The 25010-nt window shown below is 44.3% G+C and overlaps 1 protein-coding gene across 2 annotated transcripts in view; it reads right to left on the bottom strand.

Moving 5' to 3' along the window:
* Positions 1-17931, bottom strand: part of CEMIP (cell migration inducing protein, hyaluronan binding) — a 53039-nt gene extending 35108 nt beyond the window's left edge. The window contains exons 1-10 of one of the 2 annotated variants that reach the window (XM_010153141.1): positions 17856-17931; positions 14836-14988; positions 14058-14196; positions 13088-13324; positions 12536-12715; positions 7961-8031; positions 7130-7225; positions 6379-6500; positions 4015-4156; positions 3074-3265 (exon numbers count right to left, since the gene is read on the bottom strand). In XM_010153141.1, the coding sequence (XP_010151443.1) occupies positions 3074-3265; positions 4015-4156; positions 6379-6500; positions 7130-7225; positions 7961-8031; positions 12536-12715; positions 13088-13324; positions 14058-14196; positions 14836-14988; positions 17856-17931 (1408 nt within the window). The remainder of the gene's footprint in view (positions 1-3073; positions 3266-4014; positions 4157-6378; positions 6501-7129; positions 7226-7960; positions 8032-12535; positions 12716-13087; positions 13325-14057; positions 14197-14835; positions 14989-17855) is intronic. The other variant, XM_010153142.1, reaches the window with a different exon arrangement.
* Positions 17932-25010: the final 7079 nt, after the last annotated feature.

The raw sequence follows: 25010 nt of genomic DNA, 5'->3' as shown, positions 1-25010 counted from the left end.
CAGGAAGTATCAAATATAAATAGGAGATGAGCTAACTAATGAGTTTGACTTATTTGGCACAATATGCGAAAGCATGTCTATTAAAATATTATTAAACTATGAGCATGTCAATTATAATTAAACCTTGGTATGCCAAGTGGCTGCCACACCAGATTGTCTGTCCACTAAGCAGGGGTTTTCTTGCTTTTTTTGAACAAAGTAACTCTTAATTATTTCAGGCCTGACATTTAGGTTTTGTTAAAAAAAAAGGGAAAGGAAAACAATAAAGATTAAAAGGGAAATAAGCGTCATGGGAAGGAATGGTTTTATCACTTGTCTTTCAAAGGACAGACTTTTGGAGTTCTCAACCGCTAAACTGAACCTCTTGGGAAAATTAAGCTGTTCCACTTATTACAAATGACATCCCTCTGATACCCTGTATACAAACGTATCTGTGTGGAAGACTCTTTTCTGAAGGAGGTGAGCAATCCTGGACAGCTCTAATAGCAAAAGGAAGGCAGACACTTATGATCAGCATCTTCTGCGTGCAATTACGAGCCTAAGGCGGCTGCGCAAGCACAGGCTGTGAAGGGGCTGCTCCCTTGTGGGAAGGCTGGAGGCCAGCCCACTGCTTGCCAGCTACATGCTCGCTCTTCGTCAGCCGCTCTCCCTTCACACAGTGTCTGATGAGCCACTGGGACAAATAAAGCCCTATTTAAGGGAAGTCTCGCAGGGAGTTAATTGAGTCCTGCCAGGTTCCATCAATATCTGGTGATGGGACAGTGGATTCGCACGGGCACGCCGGCGCACAGGCAGGCTGTAGGCATGGTGATGTTGCCTCCTCCAGCAACGAGCACACCTCGAAGCCCACCACGGTGGTACTGCTGCCTGCCTGGCAGAGCTGTGCAGGCTGCAGGCAGCTGCAGGCATCCCCAAGGGGAGGAGGCATGGAGAGCAGCCAACCCCTGACTCATTAGCGGGCCTTATTCTGGCTAATTGCATGTCATGGCACAGGGCAATGGATGAGGTTGCACCATGGCCGGGCACAGAGCAGCTCAAGGACCTCCTGGCTCCTAAAGACAGGGAACATCTCAGCCTTCCCCAGGTTTTATTTCATCTAGCTAGAACTTGGAATCAGGCAGATAATTTTATTTTGTTGTGTGAATGTGCTTTTGTTACAAGAAAGTTGGATGTGATTTTTATTACTGGACTAGATTTTGCCTTGATTTATAAAATCAGTGAAATCCCATTGACGTCAATGGAGCTGCCTGGATATAAGTAAGGGCAGACTTTGGCCCTGGTGTTCATGTAATTTGTGGTCATAAAAGGAATGTCCTAATTCTCCTAAAGAGTAATCGGAGACCAAGAGCACAATTACTTTAACAAGTGTTTCCACTGCTTCTTTACTTGGAATTCACATGAATTTTTTGTTGTTTTTAACCCTTCGTTCATTTCCTTAAACTAACTTAGTTGCCATTGTTGTGGAAGATAGATGCGACTACATGAATTTCACAGACCCATTAGACTATAGGAAAAATATTCCTATGTCATCTTTATTTTTACTGACGATCTTCCAAGATCATCTTCATGATGTGACTTGTATCATACTAGTCTGATACAGTTTTTCCAATTGCTCAAAAGTTGCTCAGGAAAAATATTCAGACTGGAAACATGTCTTCTTTGAAAGTACTAGTCATTTTAAGTCATAAGACCATGATACATTCAAACTGTGAATAACATTTTTCTTGGCTTGATGAACATCTCTCTTTTGGGCTATCCAACAATGAATGGCTAGAGCCCTGTGGGGAGGCAGTTGCCAAAGGAAGTGTATTTGTACATTCCAGAAGACATTGCATCAGAGATAATGGTGAAGCAGTTCATTTCACAGAACTGAGCAAACTCCCTGGTGCATTGAGTGTTCCAAGTGCCCTCATGGTTTCTCAGAAAGATCTTACTGTAAACGAGGACAAAACCTCTGCCTAGAGCAATTGCCAGTGTGTAAGGAAAATGGATAATAATGTAACATGCATGATTTACCACCAGGCAGATGCCGCCTTTGAAATATGGCCTCAGCCTACACGTTTATATTGTAAAATAATTTTTTCTTTTGTAAAATATAGACATTAAAAATACCTCATCTATTCACAGAAGAGGCAGTGCATGTGGTATTTCCATGCTCTGCTCACCAGTGTGCCAAAATATAGATCTAGAGGGGAAAGACCGCTTCACAGACCCAAGTGGAGATGCAGTTCTCCTGCTCTGGATTTCACGTTTATGCTTGTACCTGTAACAGTTGCTTCACCATGGTTATGCTGCTTAACTGGGCTTAGTATCTGGAGGCCACTTTACAGTCATTGGACTACAGTGTCTTTTAATCAAAAGCAATTTGTTCTGGATTTGAGCCAGTCAAGAGAAAAATGCTGAGTCTCGACAGAGGTTGCTGCTCCTCCTGCTCAGACTAACTCAGGCAGCGCTCTCCCAACTCCATCTCCCCCAGCACTGGGGCTCAGGGCAGCTCGCCGGCCACGTGACTCCAGAAATGTTTGGTCACATCACCTCTAAGCAATGCCGTCCAGAGACACAATAAAAAGAGAAACAGTAGCCTCAGTAGTACCAAACAGGATTTCTAAAAAGTAAGATTACAGTTCTTATTAAATATAACTTTCCCAGGAAAACAGCCAGCTGCACATTACTTCACAGCCTTACAGTCTCTCACAGTCTGCTCCTGCCCTAGCTCACTCTTCGGATCAACTGTGCTCATCTGCTTTCTAGGAAGTGGTACATTTTTGAATAGAGTTGTGTAAAATTGAACATTTCAAATACGTAACCTGTTCTGTCTCTCTTAAATAAATACATCCATTCAATAGTGTGCTTGGGGACAAAAGATGGAGTTGGCTATGAAAAGGGAAGGAGAAAGGAACCAGAATCAAATTAGCTGGCTTTCAAGCCCGAGCGCTGTATTTCCCAAAAGCATCTGAAAACCAGCTGTCAGATTCAGTTGATAACATTCTATCAACTCTTACTGGAATCACCCCAACCCAAATGTCAGAATCTGTGAACTGCAACACCAGCATGACAAGGTGAAGCACCTTACCTGCGACCTTGACCTGGGTGGGTCGGCAGGCTCTGCATGGCAGCACTTGGAACTCCTCCGCCTGGTACATGGAGTAGTCGGTGCTCGCCACCACCAGCCTGTCCCCGGGTTGCCACGAGCTCACGTCATCCACCAGATTCAGGACTGTGCTGTTCACGCTGGTGTCAATGGTTACCGTAAGCTTTGGTTTCACTGAAAAGCCAAAATGTAAAGGTGGAGAATTCAGTTTATCTTATCACCAAATGCCTGCCTTTTTTTTTTTTTTTTTTCTTTTTCTGGCTGGAACACCACCAGAAACAATGATTTCCTCATGCCACAAAAAAACAGTTAACTCTTCCAAACAGGTTTTTTACTGGCTTTGGCTTGGAAAGTGAGCAAACAAGAAAGTGTTTTCCTTTAGTTGTAGGCAGGTGGATTTTCCACTAACCCCAGGACTAAATTTAAACGTAGCTCTTAGTGGCTCATCTTCACCACACCCACTTAGCAGCAGCACTTGTGGGCGCTGGGCACTGTTATTTACAGCACCCAAGTGGTCTTTAACGTAATGACTGCTTTTCCCAGCAAAACAAGAGGCTTCTACCCTTCTTTTCCTGCCAGCTGAGTGCAAAGAATCCTAACGACCTGTCTAATGACCAGGTTAGGGACAGCGGTATGGGAATTAATAGCTACAAAATAAAGTATTATTTCAAAAACTGTTGTCTTTGCACGCTCTGATTGACCAATCCTGCCTCATCCCAAAACGCTTTAGCAAAAGACATTTACAGGAAGGGACTTGCCAAGTATTTGACACAGCCTTGCTGAGTTTTTGAGACACCACCCTGTTACCTCTGTTAGCGCTCAGGAGTTTTTCCTGACATAAATCTTCAGCCGTTTTATCTGTGTTCATGTCAATAGCCCAGCCGAAGATTTTCTGGTCTGGCTTTCAACCTTGGGGCACGTACCAGATTTGCCACACAGGAACCGTACTCTGTAGTTGTGGCAGCCCTCGCCCGTCTGGTCCTTGCCATGGCACAGAAACCTGTAATCGTGGCCACTCTTGTAGAAAACCTCCGTTGTTAAATCAGCTCCATCGAGCGTCATTGCCTGGAATGAGAACAGAAATATAAACCAGGTGATACCTTGAGGCAAAGGGATTTCACCAAAACATCAGTGCCATCAGAAGAGGCTTTTGCTTTGTTTTGGGTGATGCACTGCAGTTGTACAACAAAATTTCATGACTGTTGCGTGTGCTATCCAGCCAGCACTCCATCTGGTGCTCAAACACAGCTATTTTATCCACTAGCTGCATAGATTATTGCTAGGTGCATGCCTTTCTCCTCTATCTATATTAAGACCATGTGCTTTTCTGGGAGGAGTATTCTGAGCTTCTCCAACATCTGCCTGGGCGCCCTAGATCTTCTCTTGCCGTTGGTTTGAGGTCAGATGAAAACACTGAACACGGATGCTTGCACCCAAATGAACTCATGGTTTCAAGCTTCTTTGCTGCACTCATTCCATTGCTTGTGGTGAGGCTACATCTGAGCCTTGCAGAAGAAAGAGGTAGAGGACTTATTTCTTCTTTGCCTGGATCAGTCTCTCTGAGAAAAAAACTGCTGCTAAGGAAAAAAAGCTGCTTCGATACCCATTTCTCCAAAAGGAACAAGAAGAGGTGGCCTTTTCTCACATACAAGTAGCAACCTGCAGAGCTGCCTTGAGAAAAAAAGGTGTATCATGCCAAGAAGCAGCGCGATAAAGCCCCTCCCATGTCCCTGCTGGGGCAGTGTTACCCTCAGGGTCGCGTTAAATTTCACAGTCCAGCTCTATAGCTTGCAATTCCCCTGACCCTTTCCCAAAAATGCGATGCGTTGCATTGGGCAATCCGAACATCACATGCCTCTTAACAAGGCACTAGGAGATAAGCCATCTTTCAATGAAGGGTCTGATCCTGATTCTGTCACTCATGCAGACCTTCCTTATTAATGCATACACCCTGCTGCCATGTATGGATTAGCACCGTCAGCTGAAGGAATGTGCCTCCGGCTGTGCCGGCTTCTCTCATGATCATCCTATCGTCAATTTTCTTGTGCCTAGCATAGCTGGAGCCGGCCAGCTGCTACAAATAAATGTAAGTTTATGAAAGCAACGAGCAACACCAGATGACGCTGTCTGAGGATTTGCCCTAAGATCTGCAGGATAAACTGAAAAATGTTGTGTCGCTTTTAGTATACATGGGAAAAAAAAACCAACCCTGCAATTTAACAGAAAGGAAAAAAAAGTTTGTTTCTTGAACAGAAAAATATTTCTTGTTTCCCATTTAATATGCATGCTAGAAGGAGCTGTATCATAACAAACATCGGACCCCTGTTTTGAACTAAGTTGTCACTGCTAATATACGGAATATAATATATGGAAGCAGAAATTAATGTGGATTCGCTAAGACCTGGCAGAAAATTATAGGGCAGTTTTTTCCTTTCTTTTCAAGAGAGCTTCTTTATAGCATGTAGCCCTGGAAACTTTCACTCATACTGTCAGCACACCCGTTCCCTTCAATAGCCGCATTCTTGTGAATGAGGGCAACTCCACTGGTTCAGAGCACGCAGGAACCTTAGGTTCAGCCTCCTGCAGATATGAGGTATTTTATTGCCTTTTGCTAGGCAAAGCTTCTTTATAGCTGTTTTACCAGGTAGATAAAATATATGGTGAATGTACGCAAAAAAGCTTGTTCTTTGTTTTTTGTGGGTTTTTTCCCTCAAAAAGGCTTTTGCAGTCTCAGAAAGGTATACAATTTCTCCTCAGCATGATGGCCTGATAGCATAATCATGATGTTTAGCCCCAAACAGAATTCAAATTTATTTCCACAGACAGCAAACAATTGACGCCAAGAAATGGCTGCAAGCTCACCAATGTTTTTTACAGCCTACTACAGCTGGTAGCTTTACCATCTCATTACATTCTGTGATTAATTTTTTAGGTAGGGTCCATTCCAGGCCCATTTAAAAACTTTGAAATTTTCATGTGTTCTTTCCTTTTAATCTTCCAGCAGGGAGCCATGTATTTCATGAGAGCATCTGTGCTGTCCGTGACCCCATCTGTACACCGTTTCATGCCAGAAGCCAGAATCTGCTGAAAGGAGCTCAATTCTATAAACTTCTGTCTCAGAATGACACAACACTGGATACCAGATCTTTTTGGTTATGTATGAGGGCAGTAAAATAATCAGCATCTTTATTTAGAAACAAAAATTACTGACAAGCACAATTATTTTGGGGTTCATTGTCAGTCCAAAGAGGACGTGCCCCTCTGAAGCTAGTGGTAAGCCAGCCTACCTGGATGTCAATGGGTTGCCTACAGATTTTATCAGGATGAGCAGCTTTGAAGTCAGAAAGCTTCTCCATGTCCTTAGATCTCGCTTTATCAGGCTTCTCAAACCACTCTGTCCATTCTACATCTGGGGACAAGCACAAACAAGAAAAGTCATTTGAAAGCCACGCTTAATGAATGCAGCAAAAATGCACAAAGCATAATGTGATCTCAGATATCATCCACGAGTTTCTTCACTGCTGATCTGATTCCTGCCGTTTCCTGCCAGTCTGTCAGCCGTCTTTAATGATGCTGTGAAGTGTAACCAGCCAAAAGGGAGCAGAGTTATTAGAAGCTACATAATCGGAGTATGCAGTATGAGCATTATTAATAGGCATGGATTTTGGATTTGTGTCCTCCTTGGCTGCCTTTTCTGATCTTCAGATCAAGTTACGACCAGTTACTGTATGTTGTCTGAAACATGGACATGATGACTATGCAGTCAAAAGAAGTAAGGGGTTGTGTGTGATCTCTTAGATCATAAGAGATGGAATTTCATACCCAGTACAGTAAAGGAAAAAGGATCCCAGTTATTCAGAGAGTCCTGGAGACAATGGGGAAAGAATCTGTGCATGTTCTTTACTTGGGTTAGCGGCAACATAAATAGCAGCTAGCAAACCCACTCTTCCCAAATGGAAAAGTATTGCAGTTAAAAGGATGATTCAACCTATTTGTCAGCTGCCTGCCACCAAGTTAAATGGCACACAGACCTCTTACCTTGAACCCACTCACTCGTTGAAGAGACGTTAAAATGTTCTCCATTCTCAGCTTTGAATAGTTTGAATACTTTGGCCACAGCTGACCCTTTGTGACCTGTAGAAAACCCAAACATTGGTGAAATCACTGAACGCAATCAAGAAAAATCAGAACTGAAAAGGTAATGGTCTGTGCGGATGTCTGCGTATGTTGGCTACATTATCTAGAATTAGCCCTGCACAGCTTCCAGAAAAAAATTACTGATCTTGGGATGAGTCTTTAGATGCTTTTATAACTGCTTGGACAATCAGCACAAAAAATCTTCAAAACTCAAGAGAGGACAAAAAATGTATTTATAATATATAGCTATTTTTATTTGATGTTGTAGCAAGCCACGGTGTTAGCTGCTCCTGAAAATGCCAAGAAAAGACACAGGCACAAAAGTCTTCAGCTTGTGAGAAAATGATTTTGTAGGACTATTTGAGGCTACCAATAGAGGATACACGGGTTAAATTTTCAGCTGGTCTGAACTGGGTTTGTTCCTTTGCTTTGTGTCTAAGAGAGGCAGTGTCCAAACTCAACACAGTTACATGGATTTACACTGGCACAGGATCTCACCTTTTATCCAGGGTTTGGATAACCTGGGTTATACCCACTCAGCTGCTTCAGCTGCATTAATGGGAAGAAGCAAAATATACAGAGAGCATTCAAGAAATATGTCTAACCCTCAATTGCTCACAGCTTCTGTGTAATGCAGTGTCAAGGGAAAATACTATTGACCAAATTAATCTCAGCCATAACTCCAATAACTTCCAGAGATAATGTCAAGCCAGCATTTTGCACATGAATTACCTTGATATTCAATGTGGTCTTCAACAGAAGAGGAGGGATTTCCTTTAACCGTAATAAAGCTCCATGGGTGTCTGGAAAATGAAAATGAGAAATCATCAAGTTATGTCATGTATGAAATGTATATTTTCTAGAGCCTAATATTCCTGCATTTCTCAAGGGTACCACATTCAAATGCCTGATTAGTATGACAGGCATCTTAATTAAAATAAAAAATACCTTAACACTACACTTCTTCTGTAAATATATCAAGAGAGAAAGAAGTTCAAAGACAAACTCCCACTTAATACACTCCCGTAACAAACATGTTTCTCTTTTAAAGGAGTGTTTAAAGAGACTTGTGTGTGACAGACCCAAAGGACACTGGCAACTCCTTGGGGAGCCTGAAAATCTCTCTTTTGCTCTTATGCGTGCATGAGTACACTAAAGAATATGAAAAAGAAAACACTTCTGCTTACACGAATTTAGCTCGTGCTGAAACCTTGTATATCACAATGCCTTCGGAATGACCCATGAGAATTTCTAATAGACAGACTGGCTGGCAAAGGGCAATAAAAAGTACCTAGATAGTCTCTGCATATCTGGTTTCCTTATTTTGAACTTTGAACAGGGATAAAGGTTTATGAGTCTGAAGTGTCTGTTCACATCTGACCCCACGTCAGAAGCTGAGCTCATTATTGTTCGAGTAGGTTCAATAGCTATCAGCAGCTCTGGAGAAGGACCACATGGATGGGTAAGCAATGGAGACAGAGACTGAAATGTCTCCCAGCCGGGGAGATGAAACCAATTAGTAGAGGTCAGGAGGGAGTTTTATCTGCGAAATAGAAGTAGTTCAGGTGCATCTGCTCTTGATGACAGAATAAAAAATACACTTGTGGGGTGGTAGGGGGATGGTTACCCCTACCCTGAAGTTAGCAAACAGTCCCATGGATTAAACCTTTCACTACAGGAACTAATACCCAGTGATTTCAATGGCATCAAGATTCACCCTTGACTCTTGCAGGTCACCCTATGTTTACCATCTGCTGCTCTAAGCGAAGTTACAAACCCCTCTGGGACCTCAGACGAGAACATACACACACCTTGACAGAGAGCCGCTAAACCGCACACAATCCCCACTGGTGTGAGCTGGGCTTTGCTGGGATTCGCAGCCCCAGGGTTTGGGGGCAGTGGGAGCAGATTCTGGGTGAGCACTGGGGCACCCCATGCCGGGCTGAGCCCCCACGCACGCACTGGACCTGGTTCCTCGAGGCGAAGCAGCCCCAGCAGCCTGTCCTCGGCCCGAGCACAGGACGGGCTCAGGAAGATTCCAGCACAACTGCCCTTGGAGCCTGCCAGCCAGCCAGATGCTCCTGCTGGAAAACCTGCCGGTGTGCCAACTGCCGAAGGCATTGCCGGGCTATGATCTCCATCCAGGGAGAGAAGGGGGATGGGGGCAGGAAGAACACTTTATCACTCAGCAGCCAAGATACAGTTTTTTGGGGGGTGGGGTGGTTTTTTTGGTCACTAAATTAAAAAAACAAACGAACAAACAAACAAACACACACACACAAAAAAACCAAAACCAAACCAAACAAGATGATGGCCCCAAAAAATCTCAAGAATAAGAAGCTATCTAGTTCTCCAATTCAAGGTTCGACCCCATTTCATATATTAAAATACTTGTTTCTACGAGTGATTTTATCACTAAAAGTAGTTTTAAAGTCATGCAACCCTGACACGTAAGGACACATGCGATCTGTTTGGGCGATATGAAATTAAGGGACCAGTAAGTCCACAGCCAAGCCAGTGATCCTTGGGTGGGATCTCAAAGAGAACAACTATGTTATCAAGTGCAGACGGCTTTTCTAAAATTTATTAGTAGAAGGCTGGGGAGGGAAGGGGGAAGTAACTCACTTAAAGAGTAAACTCGGTTTTCAAAAGGACAACAGATGAGGAATGCAAGAATTTCCTTTCATTCCTAACGTTCTGGACTCAGTAAATAGGCAACTCAAAGAGATGCCAGGAGCACAGAAACATTTTTGGATAAATCAGTGTTGCTCTGCTACAGCAAGGGGGAGTTGCACAACTTTACAATCTGGTTGAATATGGAAAAACTGGAAATAAACAGGAATTTGTCCAAATAACCCCCACCACCACCACCACCCCAGTCAGAACACAACCCAGTCTACGGCTGAATACCCTGACTGAAGTAGCACCTCACAAAAAGTGAAATAGAAGTTTCCTAAGCCAAATCGCTCCCTGGGGCTTACACGTTGCTGTCTCAGCAATGCACACGGTCAGCCCCAGCCATCTGTACGGAGCTGACAAGGTCTGACAGCATGGATGCAGCAGGACCAGCCAGCAAACCGCAGGCAGTGAACAGTGAGAGCACATACACAAGCACCTCTGCCATGGGGACAGGCTGCGAGAGTTGGGATTGTTCAGCCTGGAGAAGAGAAGGCTCTGGGGAGACCTTATAGCACCTTCCAGTACCTGAAGGGGCTACAAGGAAGCTGGGGGGGGCTTTTTACAAGGGCCTGTAGTGACAGGACAAGGGGGAGCGGGTTTAAATTGAAAGTGGGGAGGTTTAGATTAGATATCAGGAAGAAGTTCTTCCCAGAGAGGGTGGTGAGGCACTGGGACAGGTTGCCCAGAGAAGCTGTGGATGCCCTATCCCTGGAAGTGTCCAAGGCCAGGCTGGATGAGGCTTGGAGCAACCTGGTCTACTGGAAGGTGTCCCTGCCCATGGCAGGGGGGGGAACTAGATGATCTTTAAGGTCTCTTCCAACCCAAACCAGTCTGTGATGCTCTTGTTGGAAAGAAATCCAGTGTCAGAGCCTTCCTTCCCCATACAGGTTAAAGTATGTACGTCTGGCAATTTTCTCATCCTGAACGTTTTTTTTTTTAAGATCTTCCAAAAGATTCTGAAAAGCACATGCCAGGTATATACATCCTTATTCACAGTTACAGATGAGTCGGAAACGTAAACCAATATGTCTAAATCTTGTTACAATAAAGAGAAGTTGAAGTTCAACTTCCCTAAAGAGAAAAGCTTGGCTACATCAGACAAATCTGTCTATCTTCCATTCTGTCATCTAACTGCCTTCCTAAACCTGGGCCCTGCTGCCATGCAAACAATGTTGGTTTTGAAAGTTGATGAACTTAAACACTGAGAACACTCCTAAAAATACATTTTTTTAAAATAATGCACCAAGATGCAGGTATTTTTCCACATACCAGGATGCTGGTGGGACACAATATTTACCACCTACTACCACATTATGGTACCCATAATATCCTTAATATTTATCTAAGGAAATATTGTGGTATTTCAGGTAACAGCGTGGCAAGGATTAGCTTTTTGACTGCAAACAATAGCAATGTTGAAAGTCACACTTCCACGGATGAATTTCTGTGGTATTCCCATTATAAGCATTTATGACAAAGAAGTGAGAAACTAGCATTAAAACACTGCAGCAGCCTAAAAACATCTAGTGCAATTTCTTTTTATAAACGTATGTGAAACCCATCAATTTCTTCCTGTTGCACAATTGGAAAAAAAAGTCTAAGGTTCAAAAATCTTTTTCTGTTTCCCTAATTTCAGTCTTTGGAAAGAAACCCAGCAGGCTACTGGGCTTTAATATGGGGTCTGGGTATTTGAGAGCGAGCATCGTGCTGATGGAGATGATAGCCTGGGTTTGGAGACGATTTCTGCAGCCCTGGTTGTGTTTTTGAAATGCATTAGCAGCTGCACAGGAATCCCTGCAATATTTGACTCAACCTCTTCATCAATCACCCCAAAATGCTACTCCAGCTGCATGTGCCCAGTAACACTTTTCTGTTCCCACAGACTGCTGTATGGAACTACTCCCCACAAGGCAGATTTTTTTTCCATGTTCTGCAGTGACCCTCTTAGAGCCTCTTAAAAAGAAAAAAGGAAAAGAAAAGAAAAAAAAAACCCTACATAAATTCAGATAAACACAAAAAATATAATGGCTACAGTTGGGTAAATAGCAAATATTCTCAACAGCATGTGTGCCAACACAGACACTGTATTGGCCACAGAAGTATTTACAGGCCGCAGCATAAACGAATGCTCGCTCCGTTTCTGTGCTGCACAGGTCCCTGAATATGCAGTGGAGAAGCTGAAGAGTATGCCGTCTGCACGTCTGCATGCAGGTAGCCAGGGCTGCATGGCTATTACCCTCCTGGGTGTTCAGCCCATCCAATCCGCTCTGTGTGTGTGCTGCTGCTTAAATGTGCTTAAGTGTGTGTGCTGCTTAAATCTTTGGGGGATCGCTTGAAAATAACCTGGAATAAGTAACTTGTGGGAATTATATCTTGGAAAAACATCTTTTTTAATGTGAATCATATGTTATTCTTCAATCTGGTAATAAAAATACCCAATATAGACACTGAGTGCATCCTAAACTACCTAATTAACTGCTAAAACTTCACATAGAGAAGTTTCCCTCTTTTTTGTTTTTCTTTTCCATGTGAAAGAACTTTGTGCCTTTGAGAGAGCGGAATTATTTGGACATCTCAGGAGCATAATAAAGCCTCTGTGCTGGGAGAACTGGCAGGACTGGCACATACCTAAACCCAAGGTGGAGGAAGTGCTTGCTGCCCAGTTTGGTCATTGCTTTCCTGGCCGAGTCATCCAAGTTTCTAGATCCTTCATCATTCACTGCCACCGACAGGATCATGCCATTTGCAACTCTGCCCAGATATTGGGCAAGACGTATGCTTTCCTCTTTTGCTCTGTAGGTATCAAACCTAAAGTGATAAAAACACCCAAAAATATTCACTCCAGTGGGCGTCGCAGCTTCATGTAGCAAGTGCAAGAAATAACCCTTTCGTATTGTTTACAGCAATGATATTACCCAGTTGCAAAAGCACTTGTCTAAGAGGGTCTATTAGGGTTTTCTGTTAAGCCAAATTCATTAAACTCTAGTTGGCAGAACAGCAAGGCAGTGACACTATGCACTCTTTGGTCTGGGAGTTTACTGACCTAGAAATAATTGCCTATACATGCAATAACAACCATTTCAACACAGTGTTAAAATGCGTGTTTCTGAGCTTTCTCAGATGCTGTCCCCAACCTGCTCCCAAAGATCTTCATGTCTAGACAGCTGAAAAGTCACTCACCGATCTGAATGGACAACTGCCCCCGTCTTCGGGTCAATAACATGGACAATGACACCCCGATGGCCCCAGCTCCTTTCAAAGTAATATCCACCTTCTTCCATGCCACCAGGATGAAGAGTTTTGTTCAAGAAAGTCCAGGACAGCTTTTTCTTTCCGTGGATCTCAAGAGTGCCACCCTTACTTACTCCAAGATACTTTTGCCCAAAGTAGGCATTTGGCTGGCTTCCATCGTCCGCTCTGAAGCAGGAAGGGAGGGAAAGAACAGGTTTTGGGTTTGTATCTGACAGCCTGTTCTGCTATGGATTTGCAATGTACTTCTCTCAACTACTCTGAGAATCAGTAACTGCCCACGTTGCTTAGAAATTGAATTATTTGAAATAACACTAGCAACTGCTGATGACCAGCAGCAACCTGAAGCTCAGATGATATATGTTATATTCATTACATCCAGGCCAGAGGAGACGTGAAGCCCTGACTGAACAACATGTTAAGTTCTGGAGCAAGTTAGGACCCTAACCAGGATTTAAGGAGGTCTAGTGGTTGTTAAATATGAGTTTAACATCTAAGAGATCTTGCAGCAATCTGCAGGACATAAATGTATTATCCTTTGGCTCACCACTCTCATGCAGAAAGAAAGGATGTTTAGGGAGGAGAATTTTCAGAGTTAAAGAACTCCTTGGGCTTTAAGCCTGTTCTGGAAAACTGGCTCGAGTGGTGGCAAGGTGCATGCTGATTTTCTGGCACGCCCAAACACCCCAATGCTCATCTCCCAGTAGAATTTGAAACCAGAACCAAAACTGCATCAAGTTTTTACAGGTCATTTATATTGTTTAAGAAGAAACTGAACTTTCCACAGAGCTCTGGTGAGAAGTATATCTCACAAAATGTAGTTTTAAGGAACATTTTGTTCCCCATTGTAGAAGAGAAATCCTAGAAATTTCTAAGCTAAGGTTTTGTTGTGCATACGTACCGCCCATATAAGATGATCACCACATTGCTTTGGTAAGGGCACATCTCACTGCCAATATGGAACTCTCCATCATTTTCAATAAGTATATGTCTGGTACGCAAAATGATAGGCTGCGCGTCGTCTTTAATAACCAGTTTTCCTAAGTGGAAAAAGTTACAACATTTGCTTTAACACGCAGCAGCTCATCAGAGGTTGTGACACCGTTGTGTTAAACCTGGTGCTGGGCTCTCATCGTGATTTTTGAAAAATTCTGCCCAGTGTCCCTCAAACAGCTCTTGAAACAAATCCTAAAAACATGACACGTTTTTTTATTGAGTCCAATTCTTGAAGAATGCAATTCAGATTTGTGTGGAAGAGGACACATTCCAAACTGAGACGGAAATTTGAAGTTAAGTTGAATAAAAACTATCTATGCCAGCAGCCACCAGCAACACTATGACTCTGTCCTTAGAGACAGAGGCACATATGTGTCTGCCTTGTTTTCGGGGCAATGATTTAGTAAAAGACTGGTTTTGAGGCAAATCACAGAAGTAGAACTCATGAGTATACTGCGGTACTTTTGTAAATTCTGCAGAAAGGACAGCAAAGAGCTTGGTAATAATGGTTAAGGAGCTGATAGCATCTCTGCCACCCACCCTTGCACTGAATCAAAGCTGGGTTTGTCCAGCAGCCACCCAGTTCTCAGCAAGAAGCAGAAAGCTCTCCTGGTATGAGACAGAGGGATTTAAATAGCCGCAGTGGAAAACACACTTCACCCAGCGTCGCCAGCACATTTTACCTCCATCAGTGATGTGGATAGAGTGGACAGTCGCAGAAGAAGAGAGAAGGAGCTTCCTGCCATTACGGATTTCAACGCGGTTCTCTTCGTTGTGACCTGGGTTCCAGTTTTCTAACTCGGGATCCTTATCAGGGCATGCAACAGCTGCTTCTGCTGGGTAAAGATGGAGAGGGCAGACAATTACCATGTGTTCAGTGCAAGAGAGAAAGGTCTGTCTGTGCACATCTTTACAGTATCATTCTCGGTATTCCCTTCGCTGACGCCCTGGAACACAGCAATATCTTAGCGCAGCAGAGTATGTGAGGGGCACGACTGAAGAAAAACAAACAGCTTGAGCTGTATGGTTTTCTGTTTTCTGGAAGCATGGAAAAACCCGCTACCCAATGCAAAGGAGCCTTGCGAGGGATGCAGTTTCCAGAAAACTACGATGTGGCTGTAACTGAGCCCTTCTGGCAGCGACGTTCAGCTCTGTTCACGCAATCTAGACACAAAGCCTTTCACAACACTAGGGAAGATGTTGAGGAAAGGATAAAACAACTACTACCTTTAAAAATGCCCCCAAAATACCTGTGAGGTTTGAAAAGCTTTGTTTAATGGGAAGATGCTAAAATATGTTTGCATACTGTGTTTTTGCTGGAGATGGAAAGATAAAGTGCTCAAACTAAAATTAAAAACACCAAGGTCCAAGGAATCACCAGTCCACCCAGTAAGACAGAACAACAGGAATCTCACAAGAGAGAGAGACTGGGTTTGTGAGCTTTTCTAGGCAGAAGCAATAACGATTTGGGTTCACACATTACTCGTCTCCACACAGAAATTAGATTACGGACTGCCATGACGGGTTAGTCTAAACAGCTCATTTTATAAGTATTTACTTAAGATAAAATATTTCCCTGGTATAATCTCATTCAATATGGGAGCCTCACGTCTTCGTCGAATCAACAAAACTGCGCATGTGAGTCCCATGTGTGATGCATACTTTCTGAGGGTAGAAACCTTTCTAATCCTAGGAAGCTGAGGTCAGTGGAATTTTGAACAATGAGCCCTCTGCCATCAGAAAGGGTTGGGAGTTCTCACCAGCACTCCAATTTTTATCCTTTAAAACAAAAGCACCATAGGAAAACCGCAAGATCCGCAAATCAATGAAAACAGACATGGGATAAACACCTTGACTTCAGCAGGGTTACGTCACTGGCACTTAGTACAGTAAAGTTGGGTGGGTTTTGCCCCACAGATAATAATTCATTCAGTTAATGGAAAAGACAGTGCGAATCTGAGCGAGGAAACATGGTTTGCTTGTGCTGGTGCAGCAGACAGCGAGCTGTTGTGTGTTGGTGCTGTCAGACTTGAGGGACATCTGTAATTCCACACCAACAGAAACAGAAATCTGTCCATCTGCATTCAGTTTCCTCTCAGATTCCTCCACCAGCTTCGTGACTTAAGGAAAAAAATAGAATTGGACCAGCCTTAATGCCTTAGTGTCTCCAGAGACCCATTAAATACCAGCCATTCAAGGTAAGTGAGGGCTGTTTCATGTGGGCAACATATGCCTTGGCTCTCTGCAAACTTTTTCCATATACATGAAGTGATCAAATCAGAGAGGGCTAATAATCTGCCAGTAGCAAGTCAAATACTGATAAACATCCAGGACTTGATTTTGATACCACTTGTGCAATCTGGAAACTGGAAGTGTATCAGTAATGTCAGAGGCACCTTTTCCGATATACAGTCATTGAGGAAAACAAGGAGTTTCTGCGTTCCTACCAGAAAACACAAAGAATTAATAACAGTTGGAGAAGATAAATATTTCAGGCAGAAAATGGGACTTGCATTGTAAAAAGATGTTCAAATATAACCGTAATATATGCTGACAACTAATTAAAAAAAAAAAAGAGCTGTTATTCCCATAGGAATAAGGATAATAGAAAAATTAGCTCATCATGAGAAGCTAAATAAAACCAAAAGAATCAATTCACATGTAGAGGTCTAAGTTATCAGCTAGATTAAGTGGACAGAATAAAAGCTTGCTCATTTTTCCATTTCTTTGGCTATGCTAATGTCCAGAAGGATTTCCTGCAGCCTCACCAGATGACTTGTGCCCCCAAAATTCATTATTTAGAAACTGAGAGGTAGACTGTGAAGCCTAAGGGGAAGTCAAGAGGAATTTACGCTGATGACTGGGATGACAATCAGCAAAAGCCAACACAATCCAGAGCAAAAGACTCAAATTCCCGATTTCATTAACCAATTGGTAGCAGAGAGCAGGAGCCATGCACGCGCTGCACATCCCCTCTGCCAAGGAGGTTTGAGCATCTTTTTTGCCAGCTCAGCAGGTACCTTGCCAGCTGGGACTATTACTCTCATTGTCATTTTTTAAATAAGAGTGCAACGTCTGCCCAGTGCAAGGAACGAACTGAATGTTTTGCTTCTTGACCAGAAGGGCCTGAGCATGGCAGTGGAAGGTTGCTCCATGCAGATGCAGTGTTTGGGGCAAGACATACGGTCTCTTTCTTTTAAACAAATAGAAACCCTCAAATGAGCTCTACTTAGAATACGTATATCCAGCTTCCCTTTCTGCTTTTCCCTAACTCCTTAGGAAAAAGGCTGCTTGGAAGAGACAAAACCCGTGTGACTGCCATGTCCCGCCCCAGAGCTTTTGGCTTCCCACATCTGGGCTTGGGCAGTGCAGCAAAATGCTCAGCCCACAGCCACAGCTATCAGGACCTGAGGTTTCTTTTTTTATTGCTTTGTGGCAGTGTGTTGGATTTGGGTTTGTTGTAAGAACGCATGGCAGCGTCTGAGGGATTCCTGAGGGTACTTCCACTTGCTCAGACATTTCAGCCTTTGCCCCTCCAGCTGCCCTGGATTGGGAGTATTGACACATCAGAAAATGGATGTTTTCTCACTCTGACCCTGACACTTATACTAAGAAGAGTGAAAAGCTGCTCAATCTAAACCAGCAATGTCTTTATTTAAAAACAATGTTGCAAACACTTTTTACCCGTGGCAGGAAAACTTACCTGTGCTTACAGAAGAGACTACAAACAGAAGAAGAATGAAGTTTTCGGTCAGATGCATGGAGGTAGGTAGAGCCATTCTTCAGGATTTTTAATTCTCTGGATGGATACCTGTGGAGAAAGAATATCAAGAAAATTTCACGTGGGGTTTTTTTTCCAGCTCCTGCAAAAACCATCCACTGCACAAAACAGGTTATATCCAGCTTTATGCCAGCCCACATCCACTCCTATTCAGCTCTATGGCTCAGAACATCTTCATGCTGCTTCGGGATCAGCCCGAACAGATCAAGAAAACAAGGGCAGCTCCTCACCCTTTGGTTTAGGATAAACCCACTTGGGAATCCAAATAGGCACTCAGAAAGCAACCACCAGATGTAACCAAAAACGCCTTAGGAATGCGGCATAAACACATCCAGTGTCAAGACTCTCCAGGGCTGAATATTCACATGTGCAAAACAGTAATGAAATACAACAGAGAAGGTGTTTGCAGAGTGACAGATTTTTATGAAATAAACCGTTCAGTGGCACCTCTCTCCCCCCGCCCCCGTACTACCCATGCATTTTTAGCAATGGTGTTTTGTGCACCCCCAAGATAAACCGTACTCCCACTTCCAGTCTGAAGCATGCAGTTTCTTAGATTTCAGATCCCAGAAAACATTGTCAAGTTAACGTGCCAGCCCAGATTTTTCTTGCAAAACCAAAAGCTGCTTTTGAAACCAGTCTACCTAACGTTGTTTTTGTTTCTTCAGCAGCCAACCCCCAGCAAAAACAAACAAGCAGTGTCACGAAAGTCAAAGTTAAGATTAATGAGATTCTCCCCTGTGATTGATCCTGCAGCTCTGCCCTGTGCTCACGACAATTTATTGACGTGTGTATTCACACTGAGGCAAGGACACCCACTTCTGTAAGCGCCAAGGCTCTGTATTCACAAGGCCCTGTTTAAAATTCACATGTAGTCCTTGGAGCCGTTAGCTTTTATCGTGTGAGTCAGTATCTGAGGAATATCGAAGACATGTATTTGTGGCTGTCGTGTTATGTTGCAACGATGACATAGGGTAAACGTATTCATCGCACAGCTTAGATGCAAAACCAAGCAATTGAAAAGAACTCCAGGGTGCCCCAGTTTCTTTAGAGGAAAAAAGAAAATCATGTCACTTGTGAATATAAAAAAACCCCAAAACATTTAAAAAAAAATACATGCAAGAAGCCAGGATTTAGTCTGGAGCAAATTTTGCAGTGTACATATGCAAAACACATGTCTGTACTTTTCATAAAGGTGATACAGCTCAAAGTACAATGATACAGTCAAACCCCATGTGACCCAATAATTTTATTAAAAACAGCATTAGAACCAGATTTGTCAGGAAATATTCCAGCAGGAAAATGTTTGCTTGTTTTGGTATAGTGTATTTGACAGCCACGAGGTCTGGGAACAGCATAGAGTCAGGGCTCGGTACGGTCTATCAGGTGCTGAAATGCTGTTACAGAACAGTAGAAGAGAGGAATGCACTTAGTAACGCTATAACTTTGAATAATATACTTTATCAGAGAGCAATACCATTGCCACGGAAATTGTGCCAGAACCAGGCACACGTGTCTGACATTCTAACAGCATTAGCCATCAACATTCGATAATCCAGGGCTCTTTAAAAGAACATTATTAGAGGTACACCCAAAGTACAGCAGTCACTATTAAAATGTCAAGATTTATTAGCGATTACACAGCCTGATCTGCAAACCCCATCCCTAGGCTCTGCTTTAACAACAGGGGAAAAACTAAAGGAGGGGTAATACCACCGGATGGTCATTACAGTGGGTCTGATAGCGGCGGTACAGCTGTGTGTCAGCGTTGCATAAAGCCAGGCTCCCACTGGTAGTGTCCATAAAATACAATCAGATGATGTAAGAGTTCACAGAAAGAAGGGACTGAATTTTTGACAGTGATGGTATGCATGTGCTCTCCTGTTGTTTCATAAGCAGCAAAGAAATTTCTTTGCTCTGGCCCATTAAAAACTCAGAGGAGCATCTCTGCTCTGTCCAGCTCATGATCTTGCTCCTGACAGTAACGTGTAGCAATCTGGTAGGCAATTAACGGAAGAAATTTCAGAGCCGTTGCTTTCATCAGAGCCAAGAACTGCACAGTACTTACCATCAGGGTGTGTGAAATGGCTTCTGCGATTATAGCCCCGGTTGCTCACCGGGGACTGCTTCCCTGATTACATCCATCTTCGCCAGCAAAGATCAAAACAAGCAATCAGACACTGGAAAGTCATGTCAATTCTGGAGGCGTCAGCGGTGTGCCAGGCTCCAGTGTTTTCATAGTGTCTGACCTGCCACAGTCCAAAGAATATCCTGCTTATTCTGTGACTGAGGTAGGGTGTTTGATTCGGCTCGCAGCGATCCCGAGTTCATTGCAGTGTTAGTATGAACTGGCACTCGGGTCGGAAAGGCTGCGAGCCGAGAGGGCCAAGAGGATCGCTGCTGCTAGCGCTGGCTCCTCTGATTCAGCTCTGACTAACACACGGCCGGAAAAACGCTGGATAATCTCAGGAATTTTCCTTCAAATGCTCGCAATTAAGAGTCTTTCCCAAATATTAGACACAAACAGTGACATGTCTGATTTTACTGTTAAATATAAGCAGAGGAAGGGACAGTGACTCTTTTCCCAGTGTCTGCCACTGGAGAGGATGCGGGAGCAGCTCCCTCCTGCCAGCCGGGCGTTTCATCAGCTCAGCGTTGGGAGCGGCGTGGGGATACAGCCATCCACCACATCTCACTTGAACAGGCGCCACGTGGCTGAGTTCAGCTCTGACGTAACCAGCTATGTCAACAAACCTCCCGGCAGATTCAGGCACTCTGAGAGCCTAAGGGCTGTGCAAGTGTCCTCCTCAGTCTATCGTCTCCCAAATTTCTCAAACACCACGTGTGACTCCTCTCTTGGGTGAGAAAGGCATTTTCATCTAGCCATTAAAAGCTAGCTGGCAATGGCAAGTGGGACTCATATCCCTGGATCTGGCAAGGCAGACTTTCTGAAATGATTCCCAGCTGCTGGACCTTTCCAAAAAAGCAAACAATAGCAGCAGACAATGCTAAAAGTAGATGCAGGAAACCATTAGTCCTCAGCTGGCTGCTAGCGCAGGTGTCAGCAGCGATGCTGTACTAGAAAGCGCGCAGCACAGACAGGAATCCCCACCCGCCGCCCTCCCTGCCACCCGCAAGGGAGGCAACACGGAGCAGGCAATCCCGAGAGCAAAACGGCAAAGAAATGATCGAAGGAAGCTGGATCGTCACCGGCAACATGGTGGGGTCACACGGACACCCCGAATCCCAGGCGGCAGAGCAGAGCTCTCCCGAGCAGCACAGCCGGTGGTTCAGAAGCACACACCAGGCTCCGACCTCGACTCGCCACCTTGCACAACTCTGGGCCAACCTCTCAAGCCTGGCCCCAAAATTTTAAAAACAGTAACTCGTGATACTGGGTATCTTAACATGCTTTTTAAGACCTGCTTGACACACTCTGGAGGAGGTACCTTCAGCATTCTGCTGCCAGTGAGGATCCTTCCTGATATGCCAAGCAGGGTGTAACGGGAGCATTAACCATCTCTTACAAACACGGAAAAGCAGCAGCTACCTGATCTCCCCTGGAAAAGGTGTCAAACAGGAGCAAGAAACCTGGCAGCTACTAGTGCTGCTACTGCCCAGCCTGAGAGACCACAGACCTGCATGGGGCAAAGCAGGGATCCAGAGAAAAGCAGGAAAAGTTCACATGGATAAAGAGCCTTTTAGCCTGGTGGAGAGTGAGCTCTCCACAGACAGTAATTTGCACAGGTACCTGAGAGGACCTGTGAGTAAAATCTGTCTTCCCCAGGGACCAAGTCTGCAAGGTGAGATGCTCCAGGAGACGCCGATGGGTCCCTGCCAGGGCCGTGGTGCAGCCCACCAGACCCGGACCCTCCTGCTGCCACTGCTGATGCTGAGCTCTCAGTGGTTGGATGGCTGGGTCTGGAGCCTTGCTGCACGCTTCTTCATTCATATGCAAAGAAGCCAGCATCAATTTGGAAGCTGATTCCAGAGAGAGGGAGGAGGTGTTTAATTAGCGCCTCTGTTACCTTCGTGCTGACGTTACTTGGAATTTTACATTTTAGCCCCAGCTGGGAAGATGGATTTGAGGAGCACATTTGCCTTTCTGACCCGAGGACATGCCAGATCTTGCTACAGTGACATTCCTGGGCGGGGGGAGCCTTCACACACTAGTACAGCTAAAGCCTTCAGACGGCCTTACAAATAAACCAACGTCTTTCTAGGGATCACTAATGAAACTGCTTTCCCAGTCCCAGCGCACAACAGCAGCATCGCTGCCTTGGCTCTTCGTCTTGATTTTGTGCTTGCCACCCAGCCATTAGCTGCAGTTTTTTACTGGCAAGTAGAGGAGGATTAAACTCAGGAACAGACTTCACTTCTCAATGGAATCAACACTGGAGTCAAAAGCAGCACTCTGGTTTTCCCAATGAACCTTTCTTATAAATTCACCTAATATCTTTCTCACAAAGACGATGGTTCTGCTCACGCATTCTGTACATAAACATCTCTGCAAGTTCCTTGATTCCTGATGTTCATAAAAACAGATTATGAATGAGGAGCAGGAGTTAGAGGAAAATTTTACAATTAATAAATGAAAAGAAAAGCAAAGTGTTTGCAAACTTGTAATACTGGCACGCTATTTTGAAACATAAATAAAAAGGAAAATGAGATGTTTTAAAGCTATGCTTTTTTTCAGAATTAACTTTTTTTCTTTCTTTTTTTTTTTTTTCCAGAGGCTTACAGACCTTAAAAAGGAAACGAAACATTTTTTGGCTCAGCTGAAACAAAATCATTTGCAATTCACATCACCCCACCCATCCGAGGCTGACTGACTCCCAGTTTCACATGCTTTTGAAGTGCTCAGCATTTCACTGAATTAAACCCTCATCCACTGCAGGAGGTTTTCAAAGCATCAAAGTGGTGGGAAGCTGAATCCCACTTTCGGAGGTTCAGGATGCACTGGCTTTGCGGTGCCTGCTGATGGTAACTCAGCATATAGCCAAGCTAACGCTTTCAGGGAGTGCCAGAGGTACCACGCTTCCACTGCAGAACTGCCCTAGGGTTAACTGGGATGGTCATGCATCCTAAATGCCTTAGATGCACTGAACATGCCTGGATTAGCTGTGTCCGTGTGGACTCCAGCATGCGGGTGGAGATCTTCCTGCTCAGGAAATCCCCGGGGAGGAACTTGACGGCTTCCCACGCAACACTTACCTGGCAGCTTCACACACTTCTGGTGCATGCCAACCTAGTGGCAGCCTCTGAAAACATCGTCTTGAATGTCCCAAGGGTCCGTGGAGGAACTGTACCCTCTGCGGAGCGTCCCTGGTTTAGAAGCCTTTTTTCCCTCCCAAGGTAAGGAAAAAATGTGTGCAGTGGCTGAAGAGGATCACAGCATCCTGAATCCTCTTCAAACTGCTGCTTTTAACTACCCAAGTAGCTGCATCAGGATGTAAATATTTTTCTTTTTGCTTTTGTGGTACTTTGCTGTTTGTATCTGGCTCACCACGGCTCCACGCCTTCCTCTCCAGGACATTTGCCATTTGCTTTCCTTCTGGGGCGGGAGAAGGAATAGAGATTTTTCAGAGGTTTAGGCACATTCCTCTCCTTCCTTCACCCGGCTCTTCCTTTGCCAGTTGTTTAGTCTCAGCCTGGGGTGAGAGCTCTGCAAAGTTTTATTGGGATCCAGAGTCTGGACCTGTCACAGATTATCAAATAAATCTCCAAGAAGCTAAAACTTTGCTCTGTAAGTACTTGTTCTGATGTTGGACTTAAGCTCACAAGCCAAAAATATCTTGCTTTTCTTCTCCTGAACAGCCACAGAAATCGTAACAATTAGGTACCAAGAGAAGTTCAAAAGGACTTCAGGCAGCTCCTCGGAGGGCCAGTCCCAGCCACTCAGGCCTCTGGACCACTCCTTGTCTCCACCGAGGATATCAGTTTCCGTCACCCCCAGCCAGTGCCAGCTCCGACCCATGTCCCGTCCATCCCTCTTTATCTTACCTTTACAGAGCAGCATCAGGGATTCCCTCACACCTTCTAGCACACCAGGACCTCTTCCCTGGCCAAACCTGACTCTCACCTGGTGTGGGGATGGAGCAAGGGTCTCCTCCTCTGCCTGTAAATGCTTCAGGTGTTTTCTCCCCCCCATCCAAGGACGATGGGGCGGTACGTGTCTGACAGAGCCAAGCGTCCCAGCCAAGGAGCTCAGTCCCCTCTCCGAGGCGCAGTATCAGCTGGCCGGTGCCTGGATGCCAGAGCGACTCACTCACCAGGGTGCAAATGTCTGGCCAACAAAACACTAACCTTTCCCTGTAGCGGCTTGTTTGGCCATTTCTGAGGATTTCAGCGAAACAACAGGACATTAGTAAAAAAGCCTTCACCCACCTGTTTGAGTAACCCATGGGACAAAGACATGGACAGTCTGCAATCGCCTGCCCCTTCACTGCTGTCACCAAGGAACATCGTGTTCAAGTCAAAACGAGTATATCATCATTTCAGCAGAGGTTTGTACTTCAACTGTAGTCAGTGAGTTCATCACTTGTTTCTCAGTTTGCATACAAAGCTCTACGTTTGTCTTTACTTCAAAAAGCAGCAGCATAAACAAAAAAATCAAAGAGAATTAGCCACTGATACTGGCAGTATTTCAGTCCTCGATGGGAGCAGAAAGTGAATACCAGCATTGTCGGAAAGGAACACAAGACTTCACCCAACACAGCATATACTTCATCCTGAGTTTTATTCCTGTAGGTCTTTAATTAAATCTTCACCTCAGTTGGTCACACACCACTTCACCAGTCGTTAGCCAGACAGAAACAACATTTAAAGTGCTTGTTGCACCCTACCTATTCCGTTTGGTTGGAAGATACCATGTTAAGATGCTTACCCATCGACGCAAGCAGAGGTTACTGAGCTCATCTACGATACCACGACAGACTCACAGGGGTTTTAAAAGCAGACATGAGTGGAGGGAAAACAGGACTGAAGGGAGAATTCCCTACCTCTGCAAAAGTTCATCTGGTTCCCCGGCTGTTGCTAAAGTTTCCACACCAAATTTCATTGCCAGTCTCTGTGATA

This window comes from Eurypyga helias, unplaced genomic scaffold (genome assembly GCF_000690775.1).
Source record: "Eurypyga helias isolate BGI_N326 unplaced genomic scaffold, ASM69077v1 scaffold15736, whole genome shotgun sequence".
In the NCBI taxonomy this organism is placed as follows: Eukaryota; Metazoa; Chordata; class Aves; order Eurypygiformes; family Eurypygidae; genus Eurypyga; species Eurypyga helias.
This window is presented reverse-complemented; position numbering and strand designations above follow the sequence as displayed.